Source organism: Corvus kubaryi, unplaced genomic scaffold (assembly GCF_017639235.1).
Source record: "Corvus kubaryi isolate FWS band 111438036 unplaced genomic scaffold, C.kubaryi_AGA036_p1.0 31991, whole genome shotgun sequence".
Classification (NCBI taxonomy): Eukaryota; Metazoa; Chordata; class Aves; order Passeriformes; family Corvidae; genus Corvus; species Corvus kubaryi.
In genome coordinates this window covers 1-10,549 of record NW_024580710.1, presented here as the reverse complement: position 1 = coordinate 10,549, position 10,549 = coordinate 1, and the positions used below count along the sequence as shown (strand labels likewise).

Below are 10,549 nucleotides of genomic sequence, written 5' to 3'. Positions count from 1 at the left end.
AATGGGGGGCGGTTCGCGGGGCAGGCCCCGGCCCGGCCGCTTTGTCCCCGGGCAGAGAAGCGCGAACAAAGCCAAGGGGGGGCAGCGCGCAGCCCCCCGGGCCCCGCAGCGGGCGCCCCGAGGCCGCGGGTGTGGGCGCTGCCGGGGGGCCCAGAGGATGGGGAGGGGGCTCGGGGCACGGTAGGGGCGTCAGGGGCACCTCGGGGCTGCGGGGTCTGCACGAGGCTGGTGCGGTGCTCCTGCGGGTTGGTGGGGGTTGAGGGCACCATGGGAGGTTGGGGTGGGCACCGTGGTCTTTGCTGTGGTCTCGTGGTCCTTGTGGGAGCTTGAGGTGTGCACACCTGGTCCAGGTGTGCACCATGGCCGAGGGCTTCATCATGGCCTTGGAGCGCTTGCTACGGTCAAGGATTTTGATGTGGTCCCAAGTTCCTCACGAGGAGCTTGGGGTCTTTGCCATGGCCACGGTGTTTACCCTGGCCGAGGTCTTTGCCATGGCCCCAGGGTGTTCACCGGGAGCTTCAGGCCGAGGTCTTTGCTGTGTCCACAAGGTCCTCGCTGGGAGCTTGGGGTGTTCACCATAGTCGAGGTCTCTTCTGTGGCCCTGAGGTCCTCACTGGGCTCTTCAGGTGTTCATCATGGCCAAGGCCTTTGCCAAGGTCTTCATTATGGCCTTGCAGCACTTGCCATGGCCCTGGTCATTGCCCTGGTGCCAGAGCGCTCCCTGGGAGCTTGAGCTGCTCACCATGGCCAAGACCTTCCGTGATGCCTTTGCCGTGGCCTTGGGGCTCTCGCTGTGGCCATGGGTTTCACCATGACCCCAAGGTTCTCCGTGGGAACTTGAGGTGCTCACTGGGCTCTTGATGTTCTTACCATGGCCAAGACCCTTGCCAAGGCCTGCTTCTTGCCTGAGGTCTTCGTCATGGCCTTGAGGTGCTCACCATGACCAAGGCCCCTAGACCTGTCCTTCAGGTCTTGGTCAGTGCTGTGATCCCGAGGTCCTGGCTGGGAACCTGAGGTGCCCACCATGCCCAAGACTTTCCCCATCGTGGCCGGCATTGCCATGAGACCCTCGCTGTGGCCTTGAGGTGCCCCCATCACCCTCAGCGTGCCCCAAGGTGCTCCTCGGCACCCTCTGGGGCAGCGCTGTGGCCCCACAGCAGGTGCTGTGCCCGAGGCGCTCACCACAACCCCTCACCGTGGTCCTGACACGCAGCACGGCCACGTCCCTGTCCGCGGCCCCCGTGGCAGCTGGCTGGGGGCTCCCGGGTGCCTCTGGCTGCAGAGAGCCGGGGGGCCCTCGCCGTCCCCCCGCGCTGCCACCACCCGCCGCTGCCCTTTCCTTTTCTCCCCTCCCAGGTGCTCTCGAGCCGGGCGAGGCGATGCGGTGCGCCCGTGCCGCGTGCTGTGCCGAAGCGGCTCTTTAGATCCTCCCTGGCCCAAGCCTCCCCTGCCATGGATGCCTCCGGGGCTCTTGCTTCGGCTCCCTCCTCCGCGGCTCCCTCGGGCTCCCGCAGCCCCATGTTCCCCCCAGGAGCTGACAGAGAGGAGTGGGGACCGAGGTTCAATTGTGCCCCTTCCACCTCTGCCGCAGCCTCGCAGGCGATGCCAGCGTCTGGCCGGAAGAGGAAGGCCAACTTCTCCAATGACGAGACCGAGACGCTGGTCTGGAATGTGGTCCGGCATTTCAGCGCCCTGTACGGGTCCGAGGCCCTGCGGGCTCACCCCGTGCGGCGGAAGCAGCTCTGGACCCAAATCCAAAGCCGTGTCAACTTCCTGGGCTACACCGAGCGCTCCATCGACGACCTCAAGCACAAGTGGCGCGACCTGCGGCTGGACGTCAAGAAGAAAATCACCTCCAAGAAGCACCTGCCCATGAACCGCGCCGGGGGGCCGCTCCACAAGCCACGCCTCACGCCCCTGGAGAAGATGGTGGCTTCCACCTTCCTGCAGGCCAGCCACGACTCAGAGCCCGAGATCATCCTGGACCCAGGTCAGTGGTGGCGGTTCTGCGGGCAGAGGATGGTTGGAGCGTTGGTGGCCCCGCTGCGCTCCCCGAGGGACGTCCGGCCACGCTGGCGTTCTGAGCTGGCTGCTCTGGATTGTGGAAAGAGACTTCGGGGTTTGTGTTGGGATTATAGCATCCGCCAGAGCCACGGTCCTGTGGTACCCAAGTACCAGCCACCGGGGTAGGGAACTTTGTGTGCTGGGATTAGAAATCCTCTGTGGAAATAACCTGGGATCAGTGAACCGTAGAAATCCCAGAGTGGTTTGACTTGGAAGGGACCTTAAAGCTCATCCCGTTCCACCCTGTGCCATGGGCAGGGACACCTTCTGCTATCCCAGGCTGCTCCAAGCCCTGTCCAGCCTGGCCTTGGACACTGCCAGGGATCCAGGGACAGCCACAGCTTCTCTGGGAAAGCTGCCAAATCAACAGGATTGGTAGGAACACCTCAAGCTTTGTAGGAGCGCGTCTTTTTTGTTCTTCTTTCTTCTTTTCTTTAATTTGATGCTGTTTGATGCCGGAGTTGCCCTCTGGTTTTGTTGGCGGCATCGTGGGGCTCAGTCCATGTGGCCCAGACTCGGGTGTCTCTGATCCAGGTGCCGGTTGTGTCCCAAACAGAGGGCTCTAGGCTGAAGAAAGAAATCCTGTGTAATGGCATGAAGCTGTGGCAGGAAAGGGTCAGGCTGGAGATCAGGGAAAGGCTCTTCCCCAGAGGGTGCTGGGCACTGCCCAGGCTCCCCAGGGAATGGGCACGGCCCCGAGGCTGCCAGAGCTCCAGGAGCGTTTGGGTAGCGCTTCCAGGGGTGCCCAGGGTGGGGTTGTTGGGATGTCTGTGCAGGGCCAGGGGTTTGATCAATGATCCCTGTGGGTCCCTCCCAGCTCAGGCTATTCCCTGATCCCATGGTTCTCTGGCACCATGGGCGGTGTCAGCCCCCTGGGGGTTCGGGATGGTGCTGGGGCAGGTGAGGCTGCCTCGGGATGGCCTTGCGGGAGCGTCTGTACCTCGGGGCCACCGTGTCCCCATCAGCTGAGGCCACATCCTCTGTGTCCCGCAGATCTGTTCTTCCCCGGCGCGTCCAAGCAGCCCTTCATGCACCTGCAGCCCGGCGTGAGCCACCCCAGCATCTACATCGACACCAACGGGCAGCCCTCGGCCCTGCCCGACGTGGAGGGCTCGGCCGCGCCGCGCCTGCCGGGACAGAGCCCCGACCCCGCCGGCGTCTGCGAGTACGGCCGAGGAGAGGGGCAGGGCGGCTCCGGTACGGCGGGAACGGGCACAGGCTGCGGCTGCCGGGAGCGGGGTGGGACAGAGATCGGCTGGGTCAGGATGGAAATCCACTGAGAGTGGGGTTTGAGTGGAGATCCGCTGGGTCAGGATGCATATCTGCTGGGAAGTGTGGGATCTGGATGGAGATCCTCTGCAGCAGGGTTTGGATGGAGACCTGCTGGGAGCGGGGTTTGGTTGAAAATCCACCGGCAGTGGGGCTCTGGATGGGGATCTGCTGGAAGTGGAGTCAGGATGGAGATCCACTGGGTCAGGATGGAGATCTCCTTGGTCAGGATGGAGATCCACTGGGATCCATGTGCCAGGGAGGGCCTGGGCCCAGGGCAGTGCTGTGGCTCACCAGAGGTTTCTGTTCTCTCCCAGCCGAGTCGGGACCGGAGCTGCGCACTCCAGACGTGTCAGCCATCTCCCCATCCCTGCGAAACGAGTCCCTGGTCTCCTACGCCTCCATGTCAGAGGAGGAGGAACGGGAAGGCCGGGAGGTGGAGAGGGGCCACGGCGGGGCTGCGGGGATGCAGCCGGGGCCCGAGGCCCCCATGTCAGCGGAGGAGGACATGAAACTGTCCCGCCAGGCCATGCTGATCCGCCGGTGCAGCTCCCAGGGCTCCGTCACCTCGCTGCCCGAGGACTCCCTCAACCCCGCGGACGCTCACTCGGACTGGGGGCACGAGGGCGTGTCCGACCTGCCCGCCCTGGGCCGCGGGCTCGACTCGGCGCATCCCGAGGAGCAGGCGGGGGGCCCGGGCCCGGAGATGGGCGCCTTGCCCAGGGTACTGATGGGGCCCACCTGGGAGAAGGCCCCGGCGGAGGAGGAGCCCCCGGCCCGCTCCCCGCTGCACGGCGCCCTGACCGAGGAATCGCTGCCCTCCTCCGCCTCCCCGCCGGGAGACGCCCCGGCCGCCCCCGGCCCCGCCCGCGGGCTGGGCTGCTCCCGCCTGCGCGAGGACCGCCGCGAGAGCTGGAGGACTAGCATCCATCACCTGCTCGACCTGGAGGAGCAGTGGGACCAGCTGTACCATCAGGAGCTGGCCATGTGGCAGGAGGAACGGGCCACCCAGCGCGAGGAGCGGGCGCGCGACCGGGAGCTGCAGTTCCGCCTGCTCGGCGTCCTCACGGACATCCGCGACGAGCTGCGCTACCTGCGCCAGGAGCGCGCCGCCGCCCGCCAGAGCCCGGCCCCGCCGCCCCCCGAGCCCCGCCGCGACCCCAGCCCGCTCCTCGAGCAGCCCAAAGCCGAGCCCAGCTTCCCCGAGCCGCCGGCCGGGAGCGCCGCCTGGGCAGACACCGCCGTGCCCAGCCGGAGCCCCTTCGGCAACCGCGGCCGGGGCCGGCGCCGCGGGCGGCCGCGCGGCTCCGCTTCCCGACACAGACGCCTCTTCCTCACCAACAGCTAGGGACGGGCGGGAGCCGCCCCGCCAAGGACACGAGTGCCCGCGGCCGCCCCGGGGGGACGGTGTGCGGTGACGCGGGCGGCACCCGGATCCCCGCGGGAAGCGACGGGGGACGCGGGCGGCCGGCGCTGCCCCGGCTGCCGCGGGCTCGCAGCGCTCCGGGCAGGTGCCCGCCCGTCCCCGCGCGTGGGAGGCGCGGGAGGGCCCCGAGGTGACGCCGCTGTGCCCGCGGGGGACACGTGTGACAGCGCCGCGTGACGGCGCTAGTCCAGTAGGATTTACTACCTGTCGGGGGGTGGGAGTTAGGAACACTTAGTCGCTGACGTGCGAACATTTTATGCAAATCATTTAATGACCTAATTTGCATATAACCATAAAACTTCTGTTAAAAAAAAAAAACGCCTCCAAAAAAACCCAGAAATGATGGTTTTGTGTGTGACCTCTCTGTGGGGGTGGGAGCTGGGCCAGGGGGGTCGTTTGACCCATGGCTCTGCAGCCCTGAATGGGGACAAGGCCATGGGACAAACGAGCTTCACCCCATTCCTGTGGGGCAGCCCAGCACCCTGGGATCGGGGCTGGGGAACGGGAGCTGTGCAGTCCAGGCTTGGAACCAGCAGTTCCGTGGATCTGGAGAGGGGTGACAGCGTGTACAGCCTGCGGGGAGCGTGCAGGGTCCCCAGGCAGTGTCCCCAGGGAGGCCAGAGGGTCCCCAGGAATGTGCAGGGCCCAGGCAGCCTGACAGGTTCCAAGAGTGTGTAGTGTCCTGAGGGAGCGTCCAAGGTCTCCAGCAGTGCCCAGTGTCCCCAGGGAGCGTAGAGGGTCCCTGGCATCATGCAAGGCCCCTTGGGCTGTGTGCAGGATTCCCAGGAAGTGTCCAAGGTCCCCAGCAGCATTTGGGGTCCCCAGGCAAGGTGCAGTGTCCCCAGCAGTGTGCAGGGTTCCTGGCATCATGCAAGGCCCCTGGACACTGTGTAGGGTCCCCAGGGAATGCCCAAGGTCCCCAGGGAATGTCTGAGGTCCCCAGAACATGTTTAGTGTCCCCACAGCATGTGCAGTGTCCCCAGGGCACCCCAGCACTGCACCCCCTGTGTCCCCCCTCCATCTCCAGCCCACATCAGGGTGACAGCACCGCTGAACCCTCTGTGCTGTGTCCGCTCTTCCAGCCCCCAGGGCCCCTTGACTGCCACGTCCTGCTCGGTGGCAGCTCCTTCACCCCACGTGGGGTGGGGCAGGAGGGTGCAGCCCCCAGGGAGGGGACAGTGGGGCAGCAGGAGCTGTGGCATTTGCAGCGTCACCCAGCTCTGGTTGTGGCCTCCCAGGAGGATGGTGACACCCAGCTTGGGGACCCCGGGGTGCCTGAGGAAGGGCTCTGGATTCACACGGCTGTGGAGAGAAAATTGGGTGAAAGAACTCCTATCCCCAAATCAGGGGTAGGAGGGACCTGGGCATGGGGCAAGGACAGGGGGCAGGAAGGACGCAGGGATGGGTCAGTGACATGGGCAGGAATGAGGGTCTCCACACAGCCCCAGCAGCATGAGGCCACCACAGCTGGTGACACAGGGACCTCCTGAGCCCCCACACCCCCAGATCCACAGTGCTGCCATTCCCACTACCCCGTGTCCCACCACGACATTCCCCCTTCCCCCATCCTGCTGCCGCTGCCTTCCCGCGGCGCAGGACCCCGGGGACGGGGCAGGAGTGCGGCCACAGACCAGGGGGGAGCCGCGGTGGGGGTGCTGAAGGCTCTGCAGCCCAGCACGACTTTATTCCATATCGCTTCGTCCATACAAAACTACACCCCAAGCACTGTACAGCGGGACGGCGCGGGGGGGGCAGTAAAAATAAGCAGCGGGGGCGAGGGGAGAGAGCGGCAGGCGGGGGGTGGCGCGGGGGGACACGGCGGGGGGCTGCCCCCCACCCCGTGCGGCGACACTGTCCGTGGGGGGAGCGCTGGGGGCGAAGTGTCCGTCCGTGGCGGGGGACCTGGGGGCTCGTGTCCCCCCGGGGCTCCCCGCGTGCCCCCCGCCCCGGCCGGGCACCAAGATTTGGTCGGAAGCTGCGTGGCCGGTGGCTGTCCCCGTCCCGGGGGGTGCCAGTCCGCGGCGGGGCGGCCCCTAGTCCCCGGGGGGCAGGATCCCGGGCGGCGGCAGCGGCGGCGGCCCCGCCTCGGCGCCGTGGACCCGCTGGTGATCCTTGAGCGATTCCTTGTAGCGGAAGCTGCGGCCGCAGGCGGGGCACTGGTACGGGCGCTCCCCGGTGTGGATGCGCTGGTGCTTGAGCAGGTTCTGCTTGCGGATGAAGCTCTTGCCGCACTGGGCGCAGGCGAAGGGGCGCTCCCCGGTGTGCAGCCGCTGGTGGTTCTGCAGGTGTTCCTTGCGGCTGTAGCACTTCCCGCACTCGGAGCACTTGTAGGGCCGCTCGCCGCGGTGGATCATCTGGTGCCGCACCAGCCCCGAGTGGCAATTGAAGCTCTTGCCGCACTCGGCGCACGGGTAGGGCCGCTCGGCCGCGTGGCTGCGCTGGTGGATCCGCAGGCTCTTCTTGCCGCTGAAGCTCTTGCCGCACTCGGCGCAGCCGTGCGGCCGCTCCTCGGCGGGGCCCGGCGGCGCCGCGGGGACGCCCCCGGCATCGGCCCCCGGGCCCGGCTCGGGGCCCGGAGCTTTGCCCAGTCTGTGCTGCGCCGGCAGAGCCACCGCCGCGGGCACCGCCGCCTGTCCCTCGGGGGTCCCGAAGCCCGTGCCGGGGAAGAGCAGCTCCCCGGAGCTGCCCGGCAAACCCACCTCCTCGGGGGGCTCGGCGTGGGGGCACCGCTCCTCCGTCTTCACCAGCAGCCCCTCGCTGGCTGCAGGGGACAGAGAGACTGGTCAGTGCCTACCGGGGACACTGGGGCTGTCCCCAAGTCACAGCTCGTCCTGGCTGGGTGCTCCCCCCCACCCCAGCCCCATGGTGGGGATCGCTCACCAGGACCAGGACCCGGGGGCAGCATCTCCCTCTCGGGCAGCTCCCAGGGCTCCCGGACACAGGGCTCCTCCTCCTGCTTGATCCACGACAAGAAGTCGTGCGCAGTGATCAGGGCGTCCGCTCCTGCAGGGAGGGACAGGGATGGGGACAGGGACTCAGCCACGCGGGGCCACATCCTGCTCCGGGAGGCAGGGGAGGGAATGGCTCCGGTGGGTGCAGGCCCAGCCCCGGGCTCACCTGCACAGGGGTCTGGTGGCATCCCCCGCTCCTCCGGGAACTGCTGCTCCCCCACAAAGGCCACCTCCTGCTTGATCCGGGACAGGATGTCGGAGGTGGAGATCAGCGACTCTGTTCACAAAGAGAGACTTGGCCAGGCCAGGAAGGAACCACACGGTGCGACCCACGGCCACCACACCCCGCGGTGTGTGACCCCTGGACTCTGGCCACAGGGGACAGCCCCATCCCACAGCAGTTATGGACATCCAACACCCCCAGGGACATGTGAGGACAGGTGACCATAGGACAGCCCTTGGGCATGGGGAACCCTGAGGTGGCCCATGTGAATGGGTGACGGCGAGACAGCCATGGGGATGGGTGACTGTAGGACAGCCCATTGGAATGGGTGACCCTGAGACAGCCCTTGGGGACAGGCACAACCCTTGGGAACAGATGGCTGTGGCACAGCCCATTGGGGACAGGTGGCAATGGGGCTGGGTGACTGTGACACAGCCCATGGGCTCTGACACAACGTGGTGGCAGCAGGGGACACGTGGATCTCCCAGGGATGGATATCCACGTCACAACAGTCACGGATTTTCTGGGGCCACTCACGGCAGTTCCCAGTCCCAGCTGGAGAACTGGGCCCGGTGGGGATGGGACTGTTGGGGAAGGAGGAGGGGCATCCCTGAGGGAACACGAGGTGGGGGCAGTGGGGATGGGTCCTCCCGCGGTGCCTCACCTGCGCAGGCATCCGGCGGCAGCTCCCTCTGCTCCAGCTCCCGCTGCTCGGGGACACAGGGTCCATCCCCGCGCTCGCTGCGGGGCTGCGCCTCGCTCCTGGAGAGGGCCCCATCTGCAGGGGACACAGGCTGATGTCACCAGGGCCAGTCACCCAGGCCTGGGGGGACACACTGGGGACACACCAGGCTGCCAGGCCCTGGCATCCCTCCTGGCAGAGAACGCGCCTAAATCCCACGGCAGCTCCATGCTGGAGGTCCCTGTAGTGTGGACACTCAGTTCCTGGGTTCTGGGGGACAAGGACCCTCTCCAGCCCCCTGGGCAGCACCGTGGCAGCACTGGCATGGCACGGCGTGTCACCCTGTCCCCACGAGCCATGGAGCGTTCCCTCTGGAATGGTGGTCCCAGGACACAGCGAGTGCCACCACCGACCACTGGCGGGGGGACCAGGGCACCCTCTGGGGAGATGCAGCCATCGCTGCCTCCTGCCAGGAAATGGGAAAAGGGACATTTACCCAGGGATAGCAAAGCCTCATAGTTCTCCTTCACCAGGTTGTTGTACAGCTCCTTCTGCCACTCCTCCAGGTTCTTCCACTCCTCCGCTGAGAAGTAGACGGCGATGTCAACAAATGTCACTGGCACCTGTGGGGACAAGACCCCCCGGCTCAGTGGTGCCCACTCCTCAGGGAAACTGAGGGTCCCCCCACTGTCCTGCAGCCCCCTGGGACCCTCTACCTTGGGGACCTCGCCCCGGGGGCCAGGGGGCAGCCGCAGCACCCAGAAGTTCCTGTTCTTCAGGAGGTTCTCCACGTTCTCCAGGCGCCGCTGGAGCAGCCCGTACTCCTGGATGAGGGTGCCCAGCACGGCCCACTTGCTCTCCATCTGGTTCCCAAATTCCATGGCCGTCTTCTCGCAGTCCAGGAGCTTCTTCTCGGCCGTGCCGGAGCGGCCCTCCAGGCTGAGCAGGCGGGTGGCCAGCAGGTCAATCTTCCTCTCCATGGCCTGCACCGTGGCCACCACGGTCCAGAGCGAGGCCTCGGCAGAGTGCAGCTGCGCCTCCCGCACGTGCGCCCGCTCCGGCAGCAGCGGTGGCTGCAGCGGCATCAGGTGAGGGGCTTCCATGTTCCACTCCTGCACCTGGGCCACGGGGAGGGCACGAGTGGGAGGAGGCCCACGGTGACCCCCTGGAGCCTCTGTTCCCCAGTTCCAGGGCTTTTGGCCACCAGCAGCCCCAGAACTGCAGGGGACCCCTGAGTTTGATGCCCATCGGTCTGAGGGGACAGTGAGTGACAGTCCAGGGTGGCCGTGGGGGCAGTGCCCATCACTGTCCCCATGGAACACCAGCCTCAGCAGGTCACCATGGTGACCCCCTCCCAACTCGTCACCCCAATCCCTTGGGAGCCATTCCTGGGCCTGCCCAGGCTGGAATCCACTCAGGAGGAGGATGGGTTTGGGTGGGCAGGGAGCAGCCAGGGCAACTGTGGACCAGGGGTGTCCAGGGACACCTTGGGGACGGACAGGGACATGCCAGGACAGAGGTGCCTGGGGCATCCCCGAGCTGAAGCCGGCTCAGAGCATCCCGGGGCACCCCGGGGCATCCCGGGGGCACGGGGATATCCCGGGGCAGAGGTGCCTGGGGACACGCTGGGAACACACGGCCATCCCGGGTCAGCGGGACCCGGGGCATCCCGGGAGCGCTGGGGCCATGGCGGGTCGGGTCCCTGGGGACATCCCGGGGCATCCCGAGGGCACGTGGACATCCCGGGCCAGCGGTGCCCGGCGCATCCCGGGGACTCACGGACATCCCGGGGCAGGGGTGCTCAGCCACATCCCGGGGCACCGGGGCCACCGCGGCTCTGGTCTCCGGAGGTGGCGGGGGCCCCGCGGGCTGGGAGTGCCGGAGGGTCCCGGCCGGGGCCGCGGGCCGGGCCGGGCGGCGGCGGGAGCGGGAGC

The 10,549-nt window shown here is 67.2% G+C and overlaps 2 protein-coding genes across 2 annotated transcripts; one reads left to right on the top strand and one right to left on the bottom strand.

The window, feature by feature from the left end:
- The first annotated feature begins 1,310 nt into the window (after positions 1 to 1,310).
- LOC121660361 lies at positions 1,311 to 5,102 on the top strand. Its single transcript, XM_042019702.1, has 3 exons — positions 1,311 to 1,990; positions 3,058 to 3,261; positions 3,651 to 5,102. Exons 1-3 carry the CDS (start codon positions 1,453 to 1,455, stop codon positions 4,679 to 4,681), a joined length of 1,773 nt encoding a protein of 590 aa, XP_041875636.1. The 5' UTR covers positions 1,311 to 1,452; the 3' UTR covers positions 4,682 to 5,102.
- A 1,304-nt stretch (positions 5,103 to 6,406) lies between these two features.
- Positions 6,407 to 10,491, bottom strand: LOC121660360 (zinc finger protein 282-like). Its single transcript, XM_042019701.1, has 6 exons — positions 9,332 to 10,491; positions 9,112 to 9,238; positions 8,598 to 8,711; positions 7,877 to 7,987; positions 7,640 to 7,762; positions 6,407 to 7,520 (listed from the first exon to the last, which is right to left on the bottom strand). The coding sequence occupies exons 1-6, from the start codon at positions 10,145 to 10,147 to the stop codon at positions 6,793 to 6,795; spliced, it is 2,019 nt and encodes a 672-aa protein (XP_041875635.1). The 5' UTR covers positions 10,148 to 10,491; the 3' UTR covers positions 6,407 to 6,792.
- Between the last annotated feature and the right edge of the window lie 58 nt (positions 10,492 to 10,549).

Coding starts and splice junctions, on each gene's coding strand:
- LOC121660361 (XM_042019702.1), top strand. CDS start 1,453: ATGGATGCCTCCGGGGCTCTTGCTTCGGCTCCCTCCTCCGCGGCTCCC. Junction 1,991..3,057: donor CGAGATCATCCTGGACCCAG/GTCAGTGGTGGC, acceptor TGTGTCCCGCAG/ATCTGTTCTTCCCCGGCGCG. Junction 3,262..3,650: donor AGAGGGGCAGGGCGGCTCCG/GTACGGCGGGAA, acceptor GTTCTCTCCCAG/CCGAGTCGGGACCGGAGCTG.
- LOC121660360 (XM_042019701.1), bottom strand. CDS start 10,147: ATGCCCCAGGCACCTCTGTCCTGGCATGTCCCTGTCCGTCCCCAAGGT. Junction 9,239..9,331: donor CCCGGGGCGAGGTCCCCAAG/GTAGAGGGTCCC, acceptor TTGTCCCCACAG/GTGCCAGTGACATTTGTTGA. Junction 8,712..9,111: donor TGAGGCTTTGCTATCCCTGG/GTAAATGTCCCT, acceptor TGTCCCCTGCAG/ATGGGGCCCTCTCCAGGAGC.